Below are 18,534 nucleotides of genomic sequence, written 5' to 3'. Positions count from 1 at the left end.
CAAGAAGATCAGTTACCAACTGACCATGCTGAATCTTTGTCCCATGAGAGGTGCAAAAACCTCTCTCCCTCCATAACTTTCCAAAACTATGCGCAACACCAAACGCATACTGACTATCTGTATACACATTCACTCTCTTTCCCTTCGACAGTACACATGCTCTAGTCAAAGCTATCAATTCAGCTGCTTGGGCTGAATTATGTCCAATATGTGCCGTCTCAACAATAGTGCATAAGGTAGTAACAGCATAGGCAAAAGTGGTTTCTCCATTTGGAAGTTTAAAACAAGAACCGTCCACCCATAGGGTCCCATCCGGGTCCTTGAGCGGAGTGTCCTTTAAATCAATTCTCCCCTTGGTTTCTTCTTCTGTTCGAAGAAAACAATCATGCTTTTCCTGATCATCTTTCTCATCTGGAAGTGGCAACAATGTAGCTGGATTTAGCGTGTTACATATTTTGATATGTACATGGCTCGCTAGAAGTGTCAGCTCGTAACCAGACAAACGAGCGCTCGTGAGATGCTGCGTCTTGGTTCTATTTAACAAAGTATCCACTGCATGTGGAACCATAACAATGAGTGTGTTATCTAATACTAATCCGGCAGACTGTCTAATAGAAATTGCGGCAGCTGCTGTAGCTCTAAGACAACTGGGCAAAGCCTTAGCTACTGGGTCTAGTGTAGCGGAGAAATAGGCACATGGCCTCTGCTTCTCTCCGAATTGCTGTGTCAAGACTGACAACGCGCAACATTCTCTCTCATGCACGTACTATGTAAAGGTCTTACTATAATCTGGGGTACCCAACACTGGAGCGGAACACAGGGCAGTACGTAAATCAGCAAAACTTTTCTGACATTCATCCCTCCAAGGGAGCGGCGGGGGCGTATCTTTCAGCGTTAATGCCACCAATTGTTTCGCCAAGAGAGAAAAATTAGGAATCCATTGTCACAGTAGGAAGTGATACCCAAAAAGGCACGGACTTCTCTCTGTGTGGTGGGTACAGACATCTGTGAAATTGCATGAATACGTTCTGGGGTCAATCGCCTTCCCTCCTTCGACAAGAGATGACCTAAATAGGTCACTTCCTGTCGACATACTGTAATTTGGAGGGCGATACTTTATGATTCAAAACAGCCAAATGATGCAACAACGCCACAGTCACATCCCTACACACATCTTCCGTATCAGCAGCCACCAGCAAATCATCCACATACTGAACAAGCCTAGCACCTGGAGGCAAAGGAAAGGTATCAAGTTGACATTTAAGAGCTTTACTGTAAATAGAGGGACTTTCACAATAGCCTTGAGGAGCTCTCTTAAAGCGAAAACTTCGGCCATCTAGAGAGAAACCAAAAATATCCCTACTCTCTTCAGCAATGGGAATGCTGAAGGAAGCATTCTTAAGGTCTATCACTGAGAACCAAGCTGCCGAGGCAGGAATCATCGTCAATAAGGCTGTAATGTCCGGCACAAACAGGAAACTGTGGTTCCACTATTTTGTTGACTTCCTTTAAATCAATAACAAATCTATAGACAGGAGGCTGTGAAGGATCCGTCCTTTTAAGAATCGGGAGAACATGGCTATTACAGACATTGCTCTAGTCTCTTCGACCACACCTTTCTGAATGAAGTCATCAACAATGGCTAATAATGCTCTCTCTCCATCACTAAAGATACGATATTGAGGAATGCATGGCATTTGAACATTATCCTTAACTGTGATGCCATACGGTGGGATCGCAAGATGACCCACGTCATTCGGACCCGTGGCCCAAAGACTTTCTGGGAGAGAACATAACTCAGCTGGAAACTTGTCCTGAGATAAATACATAGGGGACATTAATCTTTTTCCCCAACGTGAGATGCACACCAGAGGGGGAACAATACAATGTTGCATGCAATCTTTTTAGCAAGTCTAAACCCAATAAATTCTCATTACATCCAGTCGTCAATATCAGTGGAGCTTCCAAATCATAAGGACCAATCGACACAAGCAGGGGGCAAGAAACCGGATTACAAACTGGAGCACCAGAAAGTCCCACAGAAGTATTTATTAAGCCAGACAAAGGGGCCCAGGGAGTTTAGAATGAATAATCAAACTTCTCATCGCACCAGTATCCAAAAGAAATGGTTCTGAGACACTCATTGTATTAACAGTGACATGTGGTCCATCTTGATCTACTGGAATCGACACAACTCCCTCACTTCGTCCTTGGCTGTCCTATTCAGTCTGAAAATTGTCAGCATTTTTTTCAACGTAATAATCATTGTTGTAATAGTGCGTAGACGGAACTGCCTGCTGGTCAAAATAATTCGATGTAGATGGGACGCGAGAACGCTGCTCCTGAGAGGGCGTACCTCGTCCTCGTCCCCTAGATCCCGTCTGAAAATTACCTCGACCTCGAGAAGCAGACGTCCCATTATTACGCTGTAATAAAACTGGACAACTACTCTTAAAATGTCCTTCCTCCCTACAATATGCACATTGATTAGGACCTAATGAAGGTCTCGGCGTAAAATACTCAGGTTTCTGCAACAGTCTCTGAAACTGTGGAGACTGCTGAAACTGAGTGTTTTGCTGATGCTGATTCAAATGAGGCGGATACGCCTGCTTTAAAAGAACTTTAGTTTTCAAATCCTTATTTTTCTTCTCTTGCTTCTCCTTCTCTTCCTTATCCCTATTCTCGTAATACTGTGCAGTAGCCAATATTTTGGCAGGAGAAGAGACAGCCCATGCACTTTCAGAACTCTTCAGTTTATTCGATAATTCAGGCAGTAAATTATATACAAACTTGTCCACAAACAATCGCTGGCCACCCTCTACACTCAAATCCTGACCGCTATGGTCTTTAAACGTTTCTTCAAAACGTGTGAAGAAATCCGAAACACTTTCATCTTTCTTTTACTTACACACGGCTAACTTATCCCAATTTACTCGTACCACCGGCATCATTGTCTTCATCAATTCAATTATTCTACCTGGAAGAGCCGTAATCAAATCCTTGGGTTTTGCACCACCCACCTGATTCGCATCCACAGCTCTAACAGCTGCCCAATCACCACCTAACTCGGCCAAATGATCTTCCCTACGAATCCGTGCCCATATACCTTGCGGAACAACATTCCCAAATAACATATCAATGTCGGCTAAATTCATAATACAGGCATCAACTGTTTGAGACAATTCTTTGTAATATCCTGCAGGATTTTTACGGGGAATGGGAAGAGTCTGCTTAAGCGCCGATACTTCAGACCTCTTCCAGGGTTCGTGAACCCATATACGCTGGAAATGAGCAGGGACAGCAGGTGGATCAACCACCGCGTCTCTCCTTACGGGAGGGACTTCATGCATCGGATAATTCTTGGTACCCTTTTCATCGACGGAATCAACCTCGGAAAAGGACAGAGATAGAAACATTGTTCGAATTGCAATGAGTCTAGTTACCGCCTCCTCAACTTGGTGTCCTGCAATAAAACCTTTATCAAAATCACCTTGTAATTTCAGAAGGTCCGAAGGGACTGTATCTAACTCCATATCTTCCCAACCTCTGATAAGAGTTTGACACATGATGTTGAAAACATATCTCTGCGTAAGCTCCCCCCATTGATGAAAACAACTCATAATATCATCTGTACTATATTCTGGCCCATGCCCAATCCATTTGCGAGCGAGAGAACCCAGAGCTACTTTCTCGTTGGCAAAAGGAAGCTGACAACAAGATTGTCGTCTAGAAAAAGCTGGAGACATGTTCAGGGACCTAACAAAAGGAGATAAGAAATTTGTAACAGCATCTGCTATCCTCCTCTGTGAAACAGGGGAATCCCTCGAAAGAATAGGGGGTATCATAGATGTAGAAGGCAATGGAGACTGAGACGTAGCATGTCGAAGAATAGGAGCGGGAGAAGGCGGGGGCTGAAGTACAAGCTGTGAAGGCAAAGCAGAAGTAGACAAGGAAGCATTAAGGGGCTGAGCTGGTCGCTGGACAATCGGTAACTGAGCAACTACTTGTTGGGCAACAGGAGGGGGTAACGGAGGTGCAGTCGCATTCTGAACATAGGGCGGAGGTGAATTAAATAAGCAAGTCATTAGGGGATCTTCTTCTAATTCCTTACTCTTAGCTGAAGAGGAAGTAGGCAACACCGGATAGCATCTATCTATTGCCATACGATGTTGTCTCTCTGATATCTCCTTCGCATCATCTACTTCGTTATCTTTAAACTGCTGGGCAGCCTGAAGGACTGACATGTCTTGTGCTTTCTTATCCTTTTTCGCCTGTTTAATTTCTTTCTGTTTGGCTTCTTTACGCCAGAGGCGAAAGGAGTCAAACATAGCCGGCCGGGCTTTTCTTCTGAACAGAATTGCTTCCAAATTATCCAATATAGCGGGATCGAAGCTACCATTCTGCGGCCAACTCAAAACTCCACTATTTTTCGTATATCGGACCCATGTCTCGTTAAAGGTAATGGGACCAATACCATGTTTCGAATAAAGCTCATAAGTCGGAGTTCCAACCGGAGGAATCGGACATGACTCCTCCAACTGGGAATCCCTTGTACAACCCAAACAACAAAATCTTTTGAACTTACTCAGCCCAGGCATCGTCACTTCTCTAGACTGATCACAAACAACAAAGGTTATAAATCAATGACACAGTACAATCGTACTTACCCCTTGGCTTCATATTGCAATGACTGAACAAAGACTAAGAATAAAAACAAAACAAAGGTCTGTGGGAGCGACCCACCAAATACTTAACTAAAAATCGTTCTGCGCCAGCAAAGGCCCGTCTATCGTCTCGCTCTACCAAAACTTCAGAAGGGTCCAAGGCAGGGCGACAGTCAGGGCAGCAGTCGTCAGCAGCCGTCGGAGAGGAGTAGCCGCGCCTTCGGTCCACTTTCGACATACAGGGGTCGATTACGTGGTGCGCTTCCTCCGGAGTTTTCCTGCGGGGCTCCTCACGACCCTCGGGCTCAACCGCTACCGCTGAAGTCGCCCTACGATGGGCGCCAGTTGGAGAACTGCAGCCTTAAGGCCCTGTGGCGCAGGGTATGCCTAAATCCCCGGGATTCACCTGCCTTGTCAAAACAGAGACACAGACTCTTCGTCTGGCGTAGAAGATGATATTTATTAGCTGCAGTTAGTACAGTGGTCTTAGAAGTCGTCAGTACAACGAGGTTCAAAAGAGACTGCCACTTAACTCCGTGGCACACAGGTTTACATATCATACAGCACAATGCAAAAATGCAATCACACACGAGCATGAGCTATAGGCAAACGTTATAGACAATACTTTTTAAGTCCAAAACAACTCAAGTTCCCGAGTATGTTTGTCACTCGACCCTTTAAGTAAACCACAAATTAATCCACACAGTTCGATTTACTAGCAGAGAAAACACAGCTGTGTGTCGTAGAAGGACAGTCGAGAAACAGGAGAATGCATGAGATGTGTAGAGAAGGACAGCAGATAAGATAACTTAAAGGAAACAATGGTGTGAAATGACCTGTAGTCCGGACGGGGATTAATCAGCTCAGACAGGAATTAGTGTACTCGGCCAGACCCTGACACTCGTTAGTAAACATAGGCGAGGGAGCCACCCGACACGCAAAGCAGAAATGAAAAAAACATTGCGTTCGCCGAGCTGCCTGAGTGAGGGCAACACAAAATGGTGGCGATCTCAAAATGGAGGCTGAGCACGAACAAATTCGTAATTTACAAAACCTCAACTTGCAAAATACCACAACATAGATACATAGTAGGACATGTTTATTTAGTTACACATGAACAGCACATTAATAGAGTTGGAAAACAAACACAAAGAAAGTTTAAAAACTTCCAAACTCAGGCCTTACTTCACGTTACTACAGTGAAACATTGTTATGTCACGTTCTTTAAGTACCCATCCAAACTAATACAGATTAACAATTTAAGTCATGGTACTGAGGTCGGAGACATTTCGATCCCCTAACGTGATTTAGGGATCATCATAAGGACATATGCAATTATGCCTGAGAAAATGTTGTCTACGATACACCATCCATGGGGAAGCGAAGGGAAAGGGTAATCATCAAAAATCAAAGGTCATTTAATGGGGAAGGTCAATAGTAACCGGACCCATGGCCTCGAGTAAACCGAGGAATCCAAACAAATTGAGGATCACAGGGGCCCAACCAGAGGAAAGTTAATACATTGAGTAACCGTCAAAATTGGTTTTGGATAAAATGGCAAGGTACACCTTAGGCAATGGTAAATAAATATGCCGGGAGAAATCGAAATATGCACACACTAGACCACAGGTACTTTTCTAAAGTGGGCATTTTCCATCCCTTTGCGCTTTTTTCCTGCAGCCTGCATTGGGTCACATAGCTGTGCTGCTGGAAGGACTGCTACTCGGCATGACTGCTGCTCTGTAAGACCGTAGCCCTGCTTGATTGCTGCCCTTTTTGTCCTGTTTGTCTGCTACATTCTGCCTGGGGACAAGGACTGCATCTTCAACTGTCCCTGGGCTTCCAGAGTGACTCACAGGAGCTAGTTTGCTGGCCTCCTGTTCAGAGTCACGGGGACACAAAAGGCTTTCTCTATCTTGAATTCGCACCTGTACCCAGCCTGAGTTAGCCTTGACCCTTAAAAGGGGTGATCCTCCACTCCTGGACCTTTGGAAGTGGTGCTAAGGGTGCTCAGATAGCCAAAATCCAAAAGTTTGTACTTAAATTTTGTTTTGCTAAAAACTGCTCTAAGAACCAAGAGGACACTGTTACCAACCTGCTGGCCCAACTGTCTGAGGTGCATCACCAGTCTGATTGATGTTGATGCTTCTCCCACTACGTTATTCTCAATCGCAGTAAATCCGTTTCAGCGCTCCTTCGCCAAAGGGGTATTCAACCTCATGGAACTGTTCAGCTACAGCCCTCTGCCTCTATCCCGCAGAAGAGTTTCGACTACCATTTCAGAAACTAAGTCCAAAAGTAGAAATCTTTACCGAGACTTCAACCCAAGGCTAAATGGCGATGCTGCTCCCCCTTTGGATAACTCCTGCAGCCTTGCCCCTCTGAACTTTACTTTCTCAGAATATTTTGTTAAAACATTTTTTTAAGTCCATATTTAAGTGCTGACCTGGCCCAACCCATCGTGGTCTGTCATATTTTTCGACTTTGACCAGGTTTTGCATGACTAGATGTCTCTGGTTGGCGCTTTGATCTTTTTGGTGCTAGTTTTCACTAAAAACTTTGAAAATTGATAACTCCAGTTTTACTGATTGAAGTTTTGTTGTTTTGGTTTCAAATAAGTTATTCAAATGTACTCTATTTTTCTAAATTGGTTTGGGACGTTTCTTGTGTTGTGTTTCCACTCTATTACTATTTGTGTGCTCCATAAATACTTTGCTCATTGCCTCTACGTTAAGCCTGACTGCTTCTTGCGACACCCTACGCTTGGTGAAGCACAGATTATTTTGGGTATCATTTGTGGTTCACCCTCCAAGGGATTGTGGGGATTCCTTGACTAGGGCTCACATCCCAGTCAACCAACAACCAAATTTCTTACAGCAGAGTACATCTAGTACAACTGCACAGCTGGCTGTGAATCATGCAGACGTGTTGCAACTTTGTGATAATGCATATGTGTTAATTCTGTCATGTAACTATCTTACTCTGACATGATTAACTTTGTGACTAAATTACTTTTTGCTGCTCTGTTTCCTTTTGCTTTTGTGTTTGTATGTTACTGTGGTACACATGGGGAAGAGGGGAACTCCCTTAACAGCCCCATCCTCTCTCCTTCTAGCTATGCCTGTGCTCTATACAAACGTTAATGTTATTTAGTTTGGTGACTGTATCCAACTCTTTCCGGAACTCTTGATCCAATTTACATTTTGGAGCCCCTTTTTCTTTTCTTTCATGTTTTACACATTGCTGCTTAGACCTAACTATAGACGGCATTAGATGTCTGTCAGAGCTTGTGCCAACACAACACACAACATACAGACACCATGAACCATTGGCTTGTTTGGATGAGTCCCTTTTAGGTTTTGGCTTGATGGATTATCCTTCACACTTTGGTATCAGTCAACAGCATTTTGTATATGTGTACATCAGATTTTTTTAACTGAATACTTAACGGCAGATGTGTTGAAAGAGAAATGCCCCCAGTGCAGAGACAAATGGGGAGAAGCAGCTCCAATATACAAGTGCTTAACAGAAACAACTCAAGTGCAAATATATTTATTCGATGATTTGAAAGTTATGTCCCGTCTGTTTTTTGCTTATTGTGAAATGTGAAAAGCATGAAACGAAAGAAAAAGAAAAGCATGCGTGATAAAATGATAATTCTCACTCGAATTTCCAGATTGCAGCGTATTAATGTGAAAAGTGCTGGTAGCATTAGACACATTGGCCCACATGTGGAAGTGTATGAGGCTTTCAACAAAGCCAAGGAGGAGCCTATCAGTAGAATATTTGCCAAAGCAGCGATTAAAATTCAGAAGTGGGTTCGAGGATGGCTTGTACGGACAGAGCTGAAAAGAATAAAAGCCAAGGTAAGTTTAATGACCTTCTGTTCATCGGCTAGAAAATCTTGATTCAATTATAGAAATTGTAACAATACAAACTTGTATTTTGAGACCCAGTACTTGAGTACCCTTGAAGAGATAGTGAGAAAGATATTTGAAAAAGCTAGAGAGTGGAGAATCATGTGGAACCACACTATAGTTTTCACATAAGCTTTCGCCATTGCGGGTCACTGGCTTGTTAGTATCTGGTGTTCCACACAGACAAAACCAGCAAGGAGATGGCTCTCTGATCCATAATGGCAATTGCATCACCTTACAGGCCAAGGAGGGTTGTATTTCACTTCCCATAGCTATTCCAGAAACCAGCCTGTGTAGATGAGAATATGTGATGGATGCCTTGGTGGTTTTGGATTATCTATTCACAATTGGTTCTAAGATTTCAGGTGCAATTATTGGAGAAGAAACCTGATTTCTTGAGCCTAAAAGTAGCTCTCAGCTCATTTTCAACCTGCAGGACGATTTGAGGTGTGTGGCTCATGGGCACAGAGAGCCATTTCAAGCCTCTATCTCACTTTGAGTATGGAAATGCTGACTATAATGCCCTCCCAGATACACCATTGATCTAATTGCAGGACTTGTTCCTAAGTGGTGTTTTTGGGAAACTGGGTTCTTGTTGCAGTACCTCCCCCACTTTTTGCCTGGGGTGTGATGCAACTTTGCCTGGGGTGTACTGAGTCCCTGCTAACCAGGTTTACAGTACCAGTGTTCATTCCCAAAACTGTACCACAATTGGCACAGCTTCAGCAACCCCTATAAGCCCCTAGGAAATGACAACCCTGGTAGCTAGGGCATTGGGATTGAAGAGGGTCCACTAGGGCTGTAACACAACGTGTGCCACCCAAGGGACCCCTCATGAAGACCATGCAATCTGCAATTGAAGGATGTGAGTCTTGGTGCTCAGAAAACAGAAGAGTCGACATGGCACACAGATACTGAAGGAGGTGTAGGTAAGTCACCCCTACTGTAGGCCTTACTGCCCTAAGGCAAGGTGCATTATATCACTTGTGTGGTCATATCTGCCTAAGCGGACATGATCCTACAATATCCAAGTCCACTTTTGGATATTGTAAGAGCACAGGGAAGCCATCTAAGTATATGGGCTGAACATGTGTCATTCTGAGTTCCCCAGCACCATGGTTGCATCACTGTACCCAGGAATGTTTGATACCAAACAACTCATCTTAATAAATCCACACTGATGCCAGTGTTGGATTTAATAATAAATGTAACAGGGAACACCTTAGAGGGTCCCCTGAACACCTACTAAGCACTGGTTGGTCTCTGACTAGTCTTAAGCAGCCTACCACCACCAGACATGTTTCTGACTTCATAGGGTTAGAGCCAGCGCTCTCAGAGGCCAGGAACAAAACCTACTCTGGGTGGAAGTGCTTCACACCTCCTCCAGGCTGGGATGGCATTCCAGGGCAGGAACATTTAAAGGCAATGTCCCCTTTGAAATGCAGCACAGGTATCTCCAGATAGTGGAGGATGCCTCCCCCCTGTCTTGCTCGACATTTGGTGAGAGGACAGGTGGGAACATTAGTTAGATTAGGAGGTGTGCCCACATTCAGTCAGCACCAACCCTATGTGGGACTGTGACGTGGATACTTTTTCAATTCCTCCATCTTGAGATGTCAGGAATTAACCTATCAGGAAGTGGTCACTTAGAGGACAAATTAAAGGTGGGTAGCACATTGACTGCTATATGCACTCCCTTTAACACCCCTAAATTTAGTATTTAGGTGGCATACCTAGACCCTGAACTTTAGATTCAATGGGATAAAAGAAGACACAGACAAAGAAGAGCTGCTGACCAGAAAACAGAAGACCTGCTGCAAATCTTTGGGAGAACACCATGTCTTCTGCTCCAAAAACCCGACAATTGTTGTGTGCTGTCTGCTCCTGCTGCTGTCAGGACTCCAAGAACACCAGAGCACCACCAGCCCTTCGCAAATTTCCAGAGAACTCCCTTGAGGTTGAGAAACTACTCCCCTGTATTCCGCAGGCTCCGAACCTGTTACTGACTTGCTACTCCCCAGTGACTATGTTGCAGGATTCAAAGCAAGAAGCAAGAAGAGGTACATCAGCTCCGGAGATTTAGATCTGTTTCCCCACTGAGTGTGAAGACACAGGACCTACTAGTGCTGTTCTGTACCAGTACCCTGGATACAGACCTTCTGCAACCTCCACTGAGACGAAGAGTGCGGTCCTGACTCCAACTGCCCAGGAAGCAAGCATCCATCAAGGGATGTTGAGGGCCTGAGCCCCATTTCATGAGTGGGCCAGCTGTTCCGAAATCTGCCCTGTAACCTACATGCTCCTGACTACGAAGACATCTTGAAGCACGCCATCCAGATGACCTATCTGGCCTTCACCCAGCCGTCTCGGCTTAGTACTGACAAACCAGCTGTGGTCCTGAGCCCATGCAACCTTCTCCCTGGAGTGGGACCCCTCACACTTATCTTTAAGTCGCTTTGCTCAGTGTGTTTTCAGGTGGCCCCCTTCTTCGTAGCTCACCAGCTATTAAAGACCTCAGCACTGTCTTCCCAGCAGAATCTGGGATGCTCTCGACAATCTGCTGGTGGAGCATTGGGCCTGGCCTTTCTACTAACCTAAATCCAGAAGGCGAACCTCGAGATGCAACAGTATGATTTTTATATGCATTTTCGTATTTTCTCCCATGGACTTTTATGGTGTGTAATAGCACACAAGTGTATGTTATTTTGCGAACTTTGAAAATTCATATCTTAAAAAGTACTTACCTCAGAACAAAGTTCTTGGTATGTAAAATTATATAAAGATCAATGCTATTTTTGCAAATTGATCTCAGATTTAATCTTGAGTGTGTGTATCATTTATTGCTTGTTTAAGTACAGCACTACCCTCTGATAAGCCTAATTGCTCGCACACACTACCACAAATTGAGCATTAGGATTATCTTCTTTTGCCTCTGTATACCAGTCTGGGTCTCTCTGAACTCTACAAAGTTTACTTCATTTTAGTGCACTATATAGACACCCAGCTTCCTACTGTGTTGCTGATCTCAAATTTGGCTCTGCATGCCGCTCATAAGTCAACATGTACTAGCAAAAAACAATAGTTACCCTCACCTTCCCACGGGTTACACTCACATTATGGCAGGGCTTGTCAGGTATATTTCTGCATGGGAAGGGAGATATTTTTAGGGCTGTCTTGCTATCTTACTGCCTGGCAGGGAACCCAGGATTGTGGCCTACGTTGAAGTCATGTATACAACTCCAGAGTCGTCTCCCTATTGAAGAAATGCATCTTTTCCTGTGGGAATATTGCACTGCTACTCTATATGCAAGATTGGAAGTTCCAAAGGGGCATTTAGGATCTTTGTAAGATTAGGAGTAGCTCTGCTTTGTAAGACCTGAGCTTGTAAATTCTTACTTACCAGAGGGATAATTATGCTTTATGAAGCCTGTATCTTCAGATGAAGAAGAGAGTCAGTGTCCTAAATGGTGCCAAAACTCACTGCATTCTAAACAAGAGTAGTTTAAATATTAGGAAACTTACTGTTCTTTTGCATCAATTTACTAAACGCTGCTTCACAAGCCACATACCTCAGGCAAAAAATCCAAGACTTAAATGACCTCATATTAACATTTTATAAAATGAACCTATGCTATATTTTTTTTTGTATTGCAGGCTGAAGGACATGGACCATCCTTGGTAGCTGTTGTGGAAAAATACCGCAAAATGATGAAAGGCATTCGTTTTCGTTTAGGTTTTAAAAGGAGAACTACTCCTCTAATTTATGCAGAACTGGAGGAATGGCTTGACAGGAAAACAAGTGAGTATTTGTCCTAGTGCACACTCAGAAACATACATTGTACATAACATCCAGGTATGCACATTTGATAAGTACTACCAAATTCATAACAAAAAATACTTCTTCCATCAGCAAACATCACCATGACCAAGAAAAGAAGGAATGGAATATTTAAGAAAGTGATATAGTGGGTTAGTTATGGTTCTCTGTTGTTAAAATCTGGTCAGGACAAATGAATATATTTGTGGCCAACAACCTTTTTGGGGATTCGCAGACAAATATTACATTCACAATTTCTTTTTTAAATCATCATTTAATTTCTTTTTTTGGACCACACCTCCACCACATTAACTGTGTAGATATATATATTAAAAACAACTTTTCACAATGTTTAGACTGTTTTAGGGCCCTAGTTTTGCACACAACTGTTATGGCTGTCTTTTTGCTAGCTCTTTGGAGAAGGAGAATGATGGAGAGTGACTCCAGCCTATCACCCCCATAGCATAGGGATTAGGCCGATAGACAGGGACCCTGTCTTATATACATAAAGGCATTTGCGTGTTATTTTCCTTAGAGTAAGGCTTATGAATTTAAGTGAGGGGTTAGATATATAAGTATTAGTCATGATTCACTCATTTGCTAACATGCCGATCTGTTTTTCATGGAGCTATGCATATTATGGGCTCCGTAGGCCTTAAACGAGACAGACTCCATTTTGCTTTCTGCCCGGTAGCTCGAGAAGGCTTTCTAGGTTAAGTGTAATGTTTTAGTTTCAAGCTGTTGTTCGCTTGGAGAGAACCGGTTCAGGCTGACCCTTATCGAAGGAATGTATTTTTCTCCACTCCGAAGACACAACTTCAGGCCGGCCGGCTGGGAAAGTGTCCTTGGTACGGGGAGGTACAAGAATTTGGTGGGCGGCAGGTTACTGGCCGTGAATTTCCATGAAGGAACGGGCTTTGATATTAGCGAAGGTGTTAGTCTTTTTGTCAGTTAGTCCGTAGGCGGCATCTAGCCGTTAGCATCTCTGCCATTATTCATTTTCATGGTGGACAAGTCGCCATCTTTGGAGTTGGTGAAAGATTTAAGACCGAAACTCTCTGAGACAGACTGAACGAGAAGTAGCGCGGAGCGCACTAATACAGAGAGAGAGAGAGACGGTAGTTAATAAACAGCAAGGTTCCGAGGTCCTGAGGGAGAGCAGACGAGGTTGAGCCTAGCGGTGCAGACGTGTACTTGTGACGGCTGAGGGTGACTGCAAGGCGAGCCAGGACCCAGAGACGAGACAGGAGCCTAGATGACTGCCGAGTCCAAACTTCCCATTAACCAGGTGATGTCCGACAAATTCCTGTAGTATGCGCACTTTAACCTTTCTCTTTTATTCCCTTTGCAAATGTAATGCTGCATAGTAATGTGATTTATGCCTATTGTTAATAAATATCCTAATTCATATAGAATTATTGTGTACCTGGTGCTTATGTTCAATATTGGTAAACGGCATTCCTAGTCGAGCGCTATTTAGGTGAACGGATGAGAAATCCCGATCAGGTAGATGGTAATCGAATAAAGAGGGAGTGAGTGGACCTTTGATGCCAAAAGCAAGAAGTACACTATATAATCTGGACCCATATTCAAAGTTATTATTTTAGTTTTGTCCCAAGTAGATTGCCGAAATATCATCCCAATAATGGTTCATAGGAATGTGGTCGTCGTTGATATGCGGCGTTAATGAGAGCGTCGGGGAGGATACCGACGTGTAAATCCACCAGATTGTGGCTTAAATAAGTGAGAACGTCAGGAGGGATACTGACGCGTAGTTTCGCAGGATCGCGAACAATTTGGAAAAGGGAGCATTGGGTTCTGCAGGCCCGTGTGTAGACACACCGGATTGTGTGTCAGATCTGCCCTAGGGTAGAACGGTCTGGGTCGGGGTGACCGCGAGGCCAACTGATGTGAATAAGATATTGTAGAAAATCCGTATATGTATATTGTCATTCCCCATTCTTAGGTGCAACCTGTATATTTATCTGTATATCTACTCATTGTGAATACGATCTAAGAAGGGAAGGTGAGTACGTTTTGGCTGGGTCACAGGGGCCCCTGGGGGCTGATCCCATCTAAACAGAAAATCCAGCCATTACATCTGACGTCACGAACTGTTTACGAAGCCTGTGTGCATTGTGTTGTTTTCATCTCGTTGGTTTGCGCTCGGCTTGTACGTATAAAATTTTGTTTATAATTGTGTATATAATTTTTTGTGTGTCATTATGTTTGCCAAAAAATCACCGTCGGTTTTTAAATTACCGATCCAGATTCCCGGCTGGGAGTCTACGCCTTACGAGGCTTTGGCCCGTGAGTGGGCCGATTCTACTGGTTTGAGTGAAAATTGGTCTTCATTCTTGGAGCAGGCGGAGCCTGCTGATGTGATTTCGTGCCTACAGAAAGCGCCAGTAGTGAAGGGTGATGAGCTTCCTATTTTAGGACGCAGAGGGTGGATTATTCTTAATGCATACAGAATATTGCATGAGAGGTTTGTGCAACTACAGAAACAGTTTAAAGATTCGGAAGGACAGTGTGTCGAGTTGCAAAATGCGCACACTTTGTTGCGTTGTCAAAATAAATTGCTTGCCGATAAAATTGAAACATATCAGACCATTGCCGAAAGGGCTGCGGTCCGTATTGCACGATATAAGTATAAACATCGTCGTGGACGTGTGTCTTCACGCAAAGTGCGTATGGTTGTAGCAAAAGCTGGAATGGATTGGAACCCCGATGAGTGGGACGGTAATATCTGGGATTCTCATACTTCTGACTCCTCGGCAGAGGAGGGTGACAAGCGCGAGTCTTCTCGCTCCGGACGTGATTGTAAATCTGCTTCGTGCATTGATTTGACTACCGATGGTGACCGTGCTCGTTCTTCCCGTGCGGATGACGTAGCTTGCCCTGATTGTTCTGTTAAATCTAAGATGCGGGCTTCCTCGGAAGCTCTTCCCGCAGTTTCTGCTCACCCGATCTTTCGACGGAAATTACAACAAGCCCCTGGTAATCCGGGTGGTATCGCTCTTGACTGTATTGAAGATTTTACTCAGCAGGAGATCAGTGACATCCTGCAACGATTTAAACAACGGCCTGGTGAGACCTTGCTTACCTGGATGGTGCGCCTTTATGAGCTTGGCGCTTCCGGTATTATGCTCGATGCTGTTGATTGCTTACGATTTTGCTCTTTGAGTTCTGATTCTACTATTCAGGACCATTTTCGGAATTATAATGGTAATGTCCAAACTTCTTTGCTCCAGCTTGCGTCTGATGGCTGTAATCATAAATATCCAACTGAGTCTGATTGGCCCTCTGATGAAAAGCCGTGGTATACTCTGCGCGATGCGTCGCAACGTTTAAAGGAAGAAGTCATGAAAACGTGTATCTTCCTTAGTACTGCTGACAGGTTATTGGATGGTCTTTTAACATCTTCTGTGCGTAACCGCATTATACGTACTTCTCCTGTTGCTTACAAGCAGGTCATGATGACATTATTGATTAACCAAACTGGCAATCCTTTGTCTGCTGTGCTCGAGTCTGTTCGTCAGCTTGGTGAGCTGGGTGAATGGTTTAAACCTGAAAGACAATCCCGACCTGAGGGTCGTACTGGTGGGGACTATAAGTTCTCTAGACGTGACATGTTTCTTGCTCTCATTGCTGATGGTGTCAAAAGGGAAGAGATTGATGGTGAACCTAATAATATCCTATGGGATATGTTTCGTAAGCGTGGTTTGGATCGAAAGGAAGGTGCCCGTCGTGTGCGAAAGAATGAGTATGATCGTGGTTCGGATGACAGTGGTGATGAGAGACGACGTGTGAATACTGATCGCCGTGATGATCGGCGCTATGAACGCGGTGGTTCCCCCCGTCGTAATGATGGGAGGGGGAGAGAGGATGATCGTGAGAGGGGAAGAGATGATCGTGGTTCTAGCACACGTAGAGATGCAAGGAGTTATTCCCCTGATGTACGAAAGAGGGAGGATCGTAACAGGCTCTCTGACCGTAATTCGCAACTTTTTGAACCTGACACTAATCCGTTTCGTACTGGAGACGGATATGAACAAGAAATTCTGATACCCAAGAAAACTGAGAACATTTACCCTGATCTGTCTTGGTTGACGGAACGCAGGAAAAATGACTAGGAAATAGGTCAAGCTCCGGTACGCAGGTGGGCCCACAGAGATTACAGACCCTATGTAGATATTGAGATTTTTTGGAAACATCGTAATATCCAAAGGGCCCGAGCGTTAGTTGATACTGGGGCGGAGGCCACTTTAATTCATGGTAAGTCAAGAAAATTTCATGGACAGTCTTTCACAATTACCGGTCTGGGTGGTAAAGAAACACCCGCAGTTCAAACTGCACTTGAAATTAAAATTGGTAGAATTCCTCGTAGAGAATACTCTGTGTTGGTTGTGCCACTTTTGGAATACATTATTGGAATTGACATTTTGAAGGGTATGACTTTGCATTTGGATGATGGTTACTATCAATTTGGTACTAGACAGTACATTTCGACCAGACCCGTACGGGTTGGCCGTTTACGCATGCCACCTATTAAGATCCCTTTAGCGACGAAAGTGATTTCTCAGAAACAATATCGCATCCCAGGTGGTCATGAAGAAATTACAGCTACGATTCAGGATTTGGTTGACGCGGGAGTCATTACTCCGGTCACATCTGCTTGGAATAATCCTGTTTGGCCCGTGCGCAAAAGTGACAACTCTTGGCGCATGACTGTTGATTATCGAGAATTGAACAAACATACACCTAAATTGACTGTTGCAGTGCCTGACATTGTTACATTGATTGAGAGAATTCAAAAGCATCCAGGTACGTGGTATGCTTCCATTGACATTGCTAATGCTTTCTTTTCAATTCCGATTGCCCCCGAATGCCAGGAACAATTCAGTTTTACATGGAATGGACGTCAAATGACGTTCCGGAGTCTTCCTCAAGGCTATGTACATAGTCCTACGATCTGTCACCGGCTGGTGGCGGAACATTTGTCTGAAGTGCCCACGATTCCACAAGTTCAGATTTGTCATTATATTGACGACATTTTGATTCAAGGTGAAACGCAAGACCAGGTACAGTCTCATTTAGATCAGATCATTGACTGTTTGCGAGCAAAAGGTTGGGAAATTAATCCTGACAAATTACAAACTCCATCCCAAGCTGTAAAATTTCTAGGAATTAATTGGCATGAGGGTCACAGAGAGGTGATTCCACAAGTTAAACGAAAAATACTTGATTTTGCTGTTCCCAGAAATAGGAAAGAGGCGCAATCCTTTATCGGATTATTTGGATTTTGGCGTCAGCATATTCCCCATTTGAGTCAGATCTTGGCTCCTTTGTATCGAGTCACTCGTAAAAAGAATGCGTTTGAATGGGGCGAACCTCAACAGACTGCTTTTAATTTGGCTAAAGAAGCTATTCAGTATGCTTTGGATTTGTGGCCTGTGAGTGACGGTGATGTGGATTTGAATGTGTCCGTGGAAGGTCTGTATGCCAATTGGAGTTTGTGGCAAAAGCAGGGCAGACAAAAAGTGCCATTAGGTTTTTGGACCAAAAAGTTACCAGAGGCTGGTGAGCGTTACTCACCTTTTGAAAAACAGTTGCTTGCTTGTTACTGGGCTCTGGTGGATACCGAGCAATTGACTTTAGGCCATGCTGTAATTTTGAGGCCTGAAATTCCCATCATGCAGTGGGTTTTGAGTTCACCGAAGTCCCATCGAATTGGACATGCTCAGGAGGCTAGTGTGATTAAATGGAAATGGTACATTCAGGACAGGGCACGTGTGGGTCCGAAAGGTGTGGCGGTTTTACATGAGCGAGTGGCGCAGGCGCCCTCCAATGAGGCTGAAAGTGAGTGTTCGGTTCCCGTAGTGCAGGAGTCTCCCGTGAAGTGGGGTAAATCATTTGATGATCTGTCCGCGGAGGATAGGAAACATGTGTGGTTTACGGATGGTTCTGCGAAGTTCATTGGTGACAAGAGGCATTGGAAAGCTGTCTCCTATAACCCGATTACACAGAAATTATTAAGCACAACTGGAGACGGTAAGAGTAGTCAATATGCTGAACTCTATGCGGTTTACCAAGTTTTGAAACAGGAATTACCAGGTACATGTCATATTTTCAC

At 44.0% G+C, this 18,534-nt stretch overlaps 1 protein-coding gene across 1 annotated transcript in view; it reads left to right on the top strand.

Moving 5' to 3' along the window:
• Positions 1 to 18,534, top strand: part of IQCM (IQ motif containing M) — a 1,006,762-nt gene that overhangs the window by 449,373 nt on the left and 538,855 nt on the right. Inside the window, exons 10-11 of the mRNA XM_086963810.1 lie at positions 8,341 to 8,530; positions 12,236 to 12,380. Coding sequence (XP_086819936.1) covers positions 8,341 to 8,530; positions 12,236 to 12,380 — 335 coding nt within the window. The remainder of the gene's footprint in view (positions 1 to 8,340; positions 8,531 to 12,235; positions 12,381 to 18,534) is intronic.

This window comes from Lissotriton vulgaris, chromosome 3_1, assembly GCF_964263255.1.
Source record: "Lissotriton vulgaris chromosome 3_1, aLisVul1.2, whole genome shotgun sequence".
In the NCBI taxonomy this organism is placed as follows: Eukaryota; Metazoa; Chordata; class Amphibia; order Caudata; family Salamandridae; genus Lissotriton; species Lissotriton vulgaris.
The sequence above is the reverse complement of the archived record's forward strand: the minus strand, read 5'-3'. Positions and strand labels throughout refer to the sequence as shown.